We start from the raw sequence: 11,591 nt of genomic DNA, 5'->3' as shown, positions 1-11,591 counted from the left end.
CAGTGAAACTCAGTGAACGGAATGTACGTCCTATACTTCCTTAAGATTTTTGTTCTTAAAACTAATGTAGTTGCTTCTAGAAATAATCCGAACAAAAACAGTTTCACTGTAAAAAAAAATCGCGCCAAGTCCACGTTCATAAGTCTATTAAGAAAAAAAAATTTCTTATTGCTTTACAAAAAGATATAAAATAAAAAAATATAAAAATCCAAGTAACCGATATGATTGTATTTGATTTTCGGAAATTAAAAAAAATTTTATTGTAAATTTGAAAATTAAAAAAAAATTTTGGAACGTATTTAGTGGGTTCTATGACTCTATATCCGCGGACAAAATATCCTGGACAAAATATCCTCAGACAAAATATCCTTAAGACAAAATATCCTTAGGACAAAAATCCATGGATAAAAATCCGTGGACAAAATATAAAAAATTGACATATCAAATACAAATAAATTTACACGCGGATACTCTGAATTGCAACAGTTGTTTATTGAAATTAATATTTATAGATTATTATCATTAATCATTAATACATTTAAATCATTAATATAAAATTGTTTCATATACATGTTGAAAACTCAGAAATATATAAATAATATTCTTATTAATTGTCAACATTGATCAAGCGCTCCGAGATGGCGCTAGAACATATAAACTGAGAAAGGCGGCAATTTTGAAACATTGAAAAATAATATTTTATAATTGAACACAGTTTCTACGGATTCTCGGTTCTCGGTCACATTTATTTTTAGATAGAAATTTTTATTAAAATTAATTTTTTTAAATAAATAATTTTTGATTAATTTTATTATAATTTAAAATTAATTTTTTTCTAGATAGAAATTTTTATGAAAGTTGATTTTTTAATTAGTTTGTTTTTTTAATTAATTTTATTTTAATTTGAAATTAATTTTTTTTTTAGATAGAAATTTTTTCAAATTTCATTTTAAACGCGGGTAATCATGTTGCGCCCTTTTAACATGGTTTTTGTGTGTGTTTATTCGATATTAGACCAACACAAACGCGGATAATCATGTTGCGCCCTTTTAACATGGTTTTTGTGTGTGTTTATTCGATATTAGACCAACACAAACGCGGATAATCATGTTGCGCCCTTTTAACATGGTTTTTGTGTGTGTTTATTCGATATTAGACCAACACAAACGCGGGTAATCGTGTTGCGCTCTTTTAACATGGTTTTTGTGTGTGTTTATTCGATAAACACCCTTAAATTATTGAGGGTCAACTTAACACATTTTTAATATTAAAAGTATGATTATTAAATTAAAAATATTATTGAACTTAAGAATATTTTGTCCACGGATTTTTTATCCATGGATATTTTGTCTTAAGGATTTTTTGTCTTAAGGATATTTTGTCTAAGGATATTTTGACAAGGATATTTTGTCGGGGATATTTTGTCCGCGGATATAGAGCCCGGTTACCGTTTAGTGTGCGTGGTTGCAAAATATTTTACTTTTAATGAAATTCGTAAAATCTATTTACTAGGACTTTAAAAAATTGAAATACACAATGACGCACACCAAGTACGTTCCAAAATTTTTTTTAATTTTCAAATTTACAATAAAATTTTTTAATTTCCGAAAAAGGCGCGCAGTAGCTCTATCGGATCCGGCCCTTGCTTACCAAAGCATTGGACCGGGTTCGAGTCCGGCGTACACCAATGAATATTTTCAATACTTAAGTGTATTATTCTGCTCAGCCCAAAAATTAAAACGAGTTCCAATCTCAAAAGTTTACCCCCTACCATAGTCGCTCATGACCTTAGTAGTTTATGCGACTTTAAACAAATTAAAAATTTCCGAAAATCAAATACAATCATATCGGTTACTTGATTTTTATTTTTTATTTTATATCTTTTGTAAAGCAATAAGAAATTTTTTTCTTAATAGTCTTATGAACGTGGACTTGGCGCGATTTTTTTACAGTGAAACTGTTTTTGTTCGGATTTTAGTATTTTTATTTTTATTTTAGTATTTTTTTGTAATTATAATAAAAATTTACAATTAGTACCAACTTAAATCTCGCGTTGGCTGCATTTTTTATAGCAAACTATCCTCTTGAAGCTACAGTTTATGTAAAAACAATTCCAGCGCACCCTGGCGGATCAAGATGCAAGCTGTGAAATGTATTTTTTTAACTGTAGTTTCCCATCTATTGGAAGATTACCATGCATTCTCGAATTATTTAGTCTGTGGCATGTCACTTTTTACATAGAAAAAAAGTCAGGATCGAAATTTTTGAGCTTGCTATAGTTTGTGCTGATAAAATTTAATAATTTCAAGTAGATCAATTATTATAATTGAATATAATTAATTAATATCAGTAAAATAAAGCATGAATTACTGTTATAATATAAAATTTAGGAACAAGAAGTACCGTAGAATTAAATAAAATTTTGCAACCTCAAAATACCGTTCTGCTTACAGTAAACATAGTCGGTAGTCTGGCGCTCCGCTTACAACGGATTTGAACGGAACTTGGCGCCAGATTCTACCGAATCTGTGGATCTAGAAATAATATGTCCATCTATTGGGATATTTATCCTAAGTATATCATAATTAAAAATGATATCCACCAGTGTTAAAAAGTATTTTAATGTATTTCTACAATTAAACTTTTTTTCACACATTAATTAATAAATTAATGATATTTTAAAAATAAATATATTTGTTTTCATAGCAATAAAAAATTCAGTCGTAAAAAACTTTTTCAGTTTTATTAACTTAATTACTAATTTTTATAGCATTTTTTAATGCTTTTAAAAAATAAAACATTTTATCAACTTTTTTTATTTTAATTAAGTAATTAAATTATCATCTAAAAATATAAACACAAGAACAAGCATGATATTAAATTTCTTCACTAAGTAAAATAAAAAATTATCGAATTATAAATCTCAATATCTATTATTATTGTTATTGCCATTATTGTTATTATTATTATTGTTATTATTATTATAATTATAATTATAATGACTATTGTAATAATTTTGATAATTATAAGTGTAATTATAATTATAATTGTAATAAGTAGTATTATAATGATTTTCATAATTATTTCTATTATAATTATTACTATTAATATTAGTATTGTTATTATTATTATTGTTATGATTATTGTTATTATTATTATTTCCAGAGACGTTAATACTTGTCAGCGGTGGTATCTTCTTTAGAAAATTAGGGTCATACGTCCAAGCTGTTTCATACTGTTGATAAATATTATTTTCAAAGTCTCGATTTCTTTCAGTTTCACGACTTTGATCTTTTCCCTGCATTATATAATTTCTTCTATATTGTTCATCAAATCTATTAGTTTCTTCTTGCGATTGTTCTTCGTCATGATTACTAATTGACCAATTAGTTATAGAATTTTCAGAAGAACCATAATTATTATTGACATTTTCTTCATATTGATTATAGTCCTCCTGCTGAAAATCATTAGTATTCTGACGACTTTCAAAGAGTGAATTAGAATCTCGTTCATTTTCAGATCCATGAGTATCAATTCTACGATTGTTTTCTTCCAGAACAGTTCCATGATCCTGATTATGAATTGTTCCATGATTGACAGTTCCATCATCCTGATTATGAATTAATCCATGATTAACAGTTCCATCATCCTGATTATGAATTAATCCATGATTAACAGTTCCATCATCCTGATTATGAATCGTTCCATAATCCTGATTATGAATTAATCCATGATTAACAGTTCTTTGATCCTGATTATGAATTGTTCCATGATTGACAGTTCCATCATCCTGATTATGAATCGTTCCATGATCCTGATTATGAATTAATCCATGATTAACAGTTCCATCATCCTGATTATGAATCGTTCCATAATCCTGATTATGAATTAATCCATGATTAACAGTTCTTTGATCCTGATTATGAATTGTTCCATGATTGACAGTTCCATCATCCTGATTATGAATTAATCCATGATTAACAGTTCCATCATCCTGATTATGAATCGTTCCATGATCCTGATTATGAATTAATCCATGATTAACAGTTCTTTGATCCTGATTATGAATTTTTCCATGATTGACAGTTCCATCATCCTGATTATGAATTAATCCATGATTAACAGTTCCATCATCCTGATTATGAATCGTTCCATCATCCTGATTATGAATTAATCCATGATTAACAGTTCCATCATCCTGATTATGAATCGTTCCATGATCCTGATTATGAATTAATCCATGATTAACAGTTCCATGATCCTGATTATGAATTGATCCATGATTATGAATTTCATCAATAATAGTTTTAATTTCCCAGTCATTTATAAAACTTCTACTTTCCGAATGACCTGAATCCCAACTATTTTCATGTAAAGAAATTCCCGTATGTCTAAAAGAATCTTCTTCCACTCTTGAATTTCTATTTAACTCATGATAACGATCGTCCATCACAAAGGCATACTTAACAGTAAAATAACAAGCTCTATGGTCGTTCTCAGAATCTTCTTTTATATAATAAGTAACCCCTCGCCGATGACAAACACCTCCATTTTTTCGGACTCCTTCAACCCAGCAAGTATTTCTGTACACAAAACCCCGAGACCCTCGGAAATAAGTGATAGTTCCATCAAAATAATCTGTAACACCTTCAACTTTGCACGGATGTAGATAGTAACTTCTAGTTCCAATAACATAATTATTGTCCAAATCATACCCAGAAGTTGACGATACAAAGCAAACAACTTTAGACACTTTGTGTCTTTGCAAAGTTTTTATAGATCCTTCTACGTAACAGTGATTTGGTTGCGTGAAACTAACAGTTCCTTCTATCCAACAAGTGCTTCCATTTACATATCCAGAACTGCCCTCTACAAAATGAGGAGATCCTATTTGCAAAAAAGAAGGACGTAGATAACAAAAAGTTAGCACGTGTTCACCACTAGCAGTTATTTCGTGACCAACAAACTTAATTGTGAAGTCATTGGATCGTGGTATGTGACTACTAGCGTCACCTAGGGCATGGTTCTCTGAAATAGTTCTTTGGGTATCAACACCAGTTCTTTGAACTTGTTCAGTTCTTCCATGATCATGATTAGTTCCTAGAACATTGCTGTTCACTTGCTCATCACGATTAGTTCCTGGAACATTGCTGTTGACTTGCTGATCACGATGAGTTCCTGGAAAATTGCTGTTGACTTGCTCATTACGATTAGTTCCTGGAACATTTCTGTTGATTTTCTGATCACGATTAGTTCCTGGAACATTAGTTCCTGGAAAATTGGTTCCTGGAACATTAGTTCCTGGAAAATTGGTTCCTGGAACATTAGTTTCTGGAAAATTGGTTCCTGGAACATTAGTTCCTGGAAAACTGCTGCTGACTTGCTCATTACAATTCAGACAAGAAGGCAATTGATAGTACCTTGTTCCTAGAACATAAGTTGTAGAAAATTGCAAGTAGCATGCCGTTCCTGAAACACGTCCATCGATTCCTACTAAATCCCCAGCAGTTCCTGGAATATTACATGTTCTACCTAGTCCATCATGTCTTAGCCCTCTGACCCAACACGAACTTCCGTTCACATAACCGCTGGTTCCTTCTTCATAGAGAACAGTTCCTAGAACGTAGTTATACGTCGTTGACATGGTACAAGCAGTGGCTACTAAATCACTGGACTCTGCTTGGCGATACGAGGGAACTTCTCGGTCGTATCTAGTTCCCATTACGAATCCGATGGACTCTTGGACAATACACGCAAGTTCTGGAACTTTTGAGGTGTACAAATGGCTGACAATGGTTCCTCGAGCGTAGCAAGTTTCTCCTTGTCTTTCATTGGTGTTCCCTTTGACCCAGCAAACAGCGCCGTCTACGTACCCAGTGCTTCCATCTATGTAAACAGGCTTCCCTTGGAAGCGAACTGATGTTCCTTGGATGTAACAAGGAACTGTTGGTCTGGAACTACTGGATGATCTCAAGTAACCTAATGTTTTTGGAACGTAACCGGTTCCTGCTGTTTCACTGCAGTCCCAGCGCACTTCGCCGCTAGCGTCGTAACTTACCGATCTTTGGTACCTTTTTTTGGTTGGATTGTCAAGGGTTATGTTCCATCGTGGCTCTGGTGGGTTATCCAAATCCGCCGAGCCGCAACAATGGTAAAATTGAATCTGTTAAATAAATAATAATTAGGTTCTTATTTTTTTTTTTTTTATATTAAATGCTTATTTGATTTTTTGTAAAAAAAATGCTTTTTAATGATTATTGGCTTTATGAATTGTACACACTGATAGAAGGATTTATTTGTATTAAAAAAATATTTGTTAATAGTTAACAAATCATTTATTAGAGACCATTTTTTAGTATCAAACAAATATTTCTTAGTATTTAAAATGATTTGTTTGTATTTAATAAATCAGATATTCATTTATTAAATATTAATAAATCTTTTTAAATACTAAGAAATATTTGTTAAGGACTAAAAAGTGGTCTCTAATAAATCATTTGTTAAATATTAACAAATATTTTTAACTATAAACAAATCCTTCTATCAGTGCAATTAATAACTTACCGAAGAAACGATGGAGATAATTAAAATTGTAGCAGCTTTCATGCTTCTAAATCAACACGATTGACAACTTATACTGCCGAAATTAGATCTTAGATAGTTTATATTTGTTATAATCGGCTATCTATCCCCACCAATATTATTTTTATTAAAATTAACCACCGTTTAAATGTTATAAAAAAAAAAAAACCCGTGATAAAATTTGATAAGTTTATAAATAGAGCTTAATTATTAAAGTTTATTACTTCCTTTTTAATTGGAATCAATTAAAATTAATGGGTTATTTTTAATCTAATAATCGAGAGTAGTTTGACATTTTACACTGATAGAAGGATTTGTTTATAGTTAAAAATATTTGTTAATATTTAACAAATGATTTATTAGAGACCACTTTTTAGTCCTTAACAAATATTTCTTAGTATTTAAAAAGATTTATTAATATTTAATAAATGAATATCTGATTTATTAAATACAAACAAATCATTTTAAATACTAAGAAATATTTGTTTGATACTAAAAAATGGTCTCTAATAAATGATTTGTTAACTATTAACAAATATTTTTTTAATACAAATAAATCCTTCTATCAGTGTAATTTTATTTAATCAACTGCCAAGCGTGGGTTCGAATCCCAAGCTGGTCTTAGAAACCAGCTTGGTTGAGATTTGACCTTGCCGCGTAGGTTAAGATTTTTTCAAACCAAAAAGACCCCAACGTACCACTCCCAACACTTAAAGTCGGCGATATGACTAATTAAAGAAAAAAAAAAAATTATAAGCGACCTTTCAAAATTTAAATTTTTAACTAAAAGTTTCTGAAACTTATTTTTTTTTGGTCTATAAAATTGTACCGTAACGAGAAAAAAAATTAAAAAAAAAAAAAATTTGATTTTTGACGATTTTTGAAATTTAAAAAAATTTGGAGTGACCTCTTAAAAATTTTTTTTTAAGCTGTCCTTTGGTCAGGGCTCTTAAAACATTAAAAACTAACATTTTTTCACTCGAGACTTAAAAAAAAAAAATAGTCGGTTTTTTTGCGCCACCCTAATATATATATATATATATATATATATATATATATATATATATATATATATATATATATATATATATATATATATATATATATAAAATGTATTGCTTATTGATGGCCTTGAGGGAGCTTCGGTTCTAAGGACAAATAAATATCTATCTATCTATCTATCTACATTTTATAATCCCTCAGCAGAAATCTTTATTTTAAAAAACTCTACAATGAAAACAAATCAATTTAAAAAATCCTTCATTTGAAAATCTCTCAGGAAACAATTATTAAAATGAAACTTCTCTCTATCATAAAACTTTCAAGCGATGCATCTCTCAAAAACAAAAGCTCAATAATTTACTAAATTCATGTGTATTATTTTTTTATTAAAATAATAAAAAATATAAAGTTTTTCGGGATATCAAAATGTGATCCAATGAAAACTAGATTTAATAAAATATTTTATAGATGTTATAATTAATATTAATAACTAGAACTTTATATTTTTTTGATTCTCTGGAAATTCTCTGGAGAGATGCTCCCCACCCAATTTTTTTTTTCATTTTTTTTAACCATAATTTATTTATTACAAAAATTATTAAACTTCTACTGAATAAATTTTCATAAAATTTATAATTTTTTTTAATAAAAGTAAAGTTAGCCGACATCTTTATTTTAATAATTAAAATAAAATAAAAAAATAGTTTTTAAAAATTGCACTTACAGTTTTTAAAGTTTTTTACAAATAAAATTTTTTTTTCTATTTTCTTATAATAATTTTTTCAATAAAAAAAAATTCTAAAAATTTTTAGATGTCGGCTAACTTAATTTTCATTTTTTTTTTTATAATATTTTTAAAAAATTGCACTAATAGTTTTTCAAGTTTTTTACAAATGAAATATTTCATTATTGCTAAAAAAATTTTTTGTAATAATTTTTTTAATAAAAAAAAATTCTAAAATTTTTTGGATGATGGCTAATTTAATTTTAATATTTTTTTTTCTTTAATGTCTAGAATAATTAATTAAAATTTTAATCTTGACAAGAATATAATTGAAGATTTGTTTTTTAATCATCACTCTAGATCATTGTTTTTATTAATTTAATGAAGTTAACTTCATTAGTACGGTTGTAATAATAAAATAATAATAAAATACAAAATTTAAATTAAAAAAATAGTTTTAAAAGATAAAAATAATAAATTTTATTTATTAATTGATAAATGTAAATATTTAAGAAAAAATAACAAAAGCAATCTCTGTTTTATTAACAGAGACTGGAATATTTTTCCAACTCGCGCAATCACTTATTGATTTGAAGGTCAGCACAGACTGTTGTTCTTTAGTTCAGTGTTCAGTATAAGTCCCAACTTACTCGAATAAGAATTTTTATATTTCTAAAGAATTATTTACCAAGTAAATAAATATAATGATTAAACAAATATCAATTGTTATTGTTTTGTCCGCCTGTTTGATAACAAATGTCCGCGCTTCTATTTACACACGCGCCGTCGTTGAGGTGAATAAAACATTAATCATTAATATTTGTTATATGGAAATCTAATGACAATATTTTTTCAGAGCTGCTCGGGGTGTTCGTTAAATCGGCTGGCTGATGTCAAAAAATTTATCTTTGAGGATGTTCCGGAGTAGTATCCTTTTTAATGAAATATTATCATGGCGTTGAATTTAGCTCACTTCACAATTTTTAAATTTTTTTTAACAAAAAAAAATATTTTTAATTTTGAAAAATTTCTACATGTAATAAATTTTTTTTTGTCATACTATATTTATTATAAAAACTTTTTTTTAACTGTTGACGTTTTTAAAGATATAAACTCATCCCGATGTTACGCTCATCGAGAGGTTTCATTTGAGTACCCACATGCATTTTTGATATATTTTTCATATATACATATATATGATATATATAAATATATAAAATATATGAAAAATTGATGTGAGTACTCAAATGAGAGGTCTCGATGAGTGTAACATCAGGATGAGCTTATATCTTTAAAAATGTCAATAGCTCACAAGATATTGGGTCATTTTTTAATGATTGACATTTTTTAAGATATAAACTCATTTCGATGTTACACTCATCGAGACTTTTCATTTAAGTACCCACATGACATTTTTTATTTATTTTATATATATGGTATTTGTGAAATATATAAATATATAAAATATATGAAAAATTGATGTGGGTACTCAAATGAAAGGTCTCGATGAGTGTAACATCGGGATGAGCTTATATCTTTAAAAATGTCAATAGTTCACAAGATACAAGGTCATTTCTTAATTATTGACATTTTTTAAGATATAAACTCATTTCGATGTTACACTCATCGAGACTTTTCATTTAAGTACCCACATGACATTTTTTATATATATTATAAATATGGTATTTGTGAAATATATAAATATATAAGATATATGAAAAATTGATGTAGGTACTCAAATGAAAGGTCTCGATGAGTGTAACATCAGGATGAGCTTATATCTCTAAAAATGTCAATAGTTCACAAGATATTGGGTCATTTATTAATTATTGACATTTTTTAAGATATAAACTCATTTCGATGTTACATTTATTGAGACTTTTCATTTAAATACCCACATGGCATTTCTGATATATTTTTCATATATACATATATATAATATATATAAATATATAAAATATATGAAAAATTGATGTGAGTACTCAAATGAAAGGTCTCGATGAGTGTAACATCAGGATGAGCTTATATCTTTAAAAATGTCAATAGTTCACAAGATACAACGTCATTTCTTAATTATTGACATTTTTTAAAATATAAACTCATTTCGATGTTACATTCATTGAGACTTTTCATTTAAGTACCCACATGGCATTTCTGATATATTTTTCATATATACATATATATAAAATATATGAAAAATTGATGTGGGTACTCAAATTAAAGGTCTCGATGAGTGTAATATCAGGATGAGCTTATATCTTTAAAAATGTCAATAGTTCACAAGATACAACGCCATTTCTTAATTATTGACATTTTTTAAGATATAAACTCATTTCGATGTTGCATTCATTGAGACTTTTCATTTAAGTACCCACATGGCATTTTTTCTATATTTTATATGTAGGCTATTTGTGAAATATATAAATATATAAAATATATGAAAAATTGATGTGGGTACTCAAATGAAAGGTCTCGATGAGTGTAACATCGGGATGAGCTTATATCTTAAAAAATGTCAATAGTTCACAAGATACAAGGTCATTTCTTAATTATGCATCTATAAATAGAGCATTTTCGATTGCAGCCTAAATACTTATAATAAATTGGTGAGAATGATATGAAACCATGAAAAGGCACAACTTCAGGTCAAGACTTTTTCTCCGATACCAGATTTTATCATATAAATACACTGGCTACAAAATTTTGCTTACTCTCTAATAATATCAAATACCTGCTTAATTAATTTGCATAAAATTCTTTTATTAATTTCAATGAAAAATTATTTTATTAATTTTTTTGTATTAAACTTAACTAAAAATCTCAGCGGTAATGTCGAATTTAAGCATATCACTGGAGCAAAACCGGAACTAGTTCTTTATGACAATGATGACGTATGTATTGACTAGATAATTAAATTACACAACAATTTTATCAAGATATTAATTGTAAATAATTGCAGGAAGTAGAACGTCTTGCGCTGTCAAAACTCACCAGAGATGAGTGCAATGAGCTGCTTCAAAGCAAAGGTTTCAGACGTGAGAAAACTCCACGGGATGAAATATAATTATTATTTCTTCTTACAAAAAATAATTAAATTTCAATTCTTTTCAATCAATATTTTTAAAGAGGGAATTTTTAATTATTTTTCTCGACTAGAGAAAAATAATTTTGAAAGTAAAAAAAAATATTAAAGGTTTTTATAAATGCACAATTCTAAATGCCTTTTTATTATAATGTGCTTATTAATAATAAAATAAAATCTATAAACATACCCATAGTGAAA

General features: G+C 27.8%; 1 protein-coding gene across 1 annotated transcript; it reads left to right on the top strand.

The window, feature by feature from the left end:
* The first annotated feature begins 8,885 nt into the window (after nt 1-8,885).
* LOC123265840 (selenoprotein M-like) lies at nt 8,886-11,579 on the top strand. Its single transcript, XM_044729768.1, has 4 exons — nt 8,886-9,102; nt 9,165-9,235; nt 11,133-11,199; nt 11,268-11,579. The coding sequence occupies exons 1-4, from the start codon at nt 9,013-9,015 to the stop codon at nt 11,370-11,372; spliced, it is 333 nt and encodes a 110-aa protein (XP_044585703.1). The 5' UTR covers nt 8,886-9,012; the 3' UTR covers nt 11,373-11,579.
* The last annotated feature ends 12 nt before the right edge of the window (nt 11,580-11,591 follow it).

The sequence above is a fragment of the Cotesia glomerata genome, linkage group LG5 (assembly GCF_020080835.1).
Source record: "Cotesia glomerata isolate CgM1 linkage group LG5, MPM_Cglom_v2.3, whole genome shotgun sequence".
Taxonomy (NCBI): Eukaryota; Metazoa; Arthropoda; class Insecta; order Hymenoptera; family Braconidae; genus Cotesia; species Cotesia glomerata.
Note: the sequence above shows the minus strand (reverse complement) of the source record. Positions and strands in the feature narration are given on the sequence as shown.

Excerpts from the sequence above, each read along its gene's own strand:
- LOC123265840 (XM_044729768.1), top strand. The coding sequence starts at position 9,013 with ATGATTAAACAAATATCAATTGTTATTGTTTTGTCCGCCTGTTTGATA. Across the intron at positions 9,103-9,164 it reads ACACACGCGCCGTCGTTGAG|AGCTGCTCGGGGTGTTCGTT; the intron begins GTGAATAAAACA and ends ATATTTTTTCAG. Across the intron at positions 11,200-11,267 it reads TTCTTTATGACAATGATGAC|GAAGTAGAACGTCTTGCGCT; the intron begins GTATGTATTGAC and ends AAATAATTGCAG.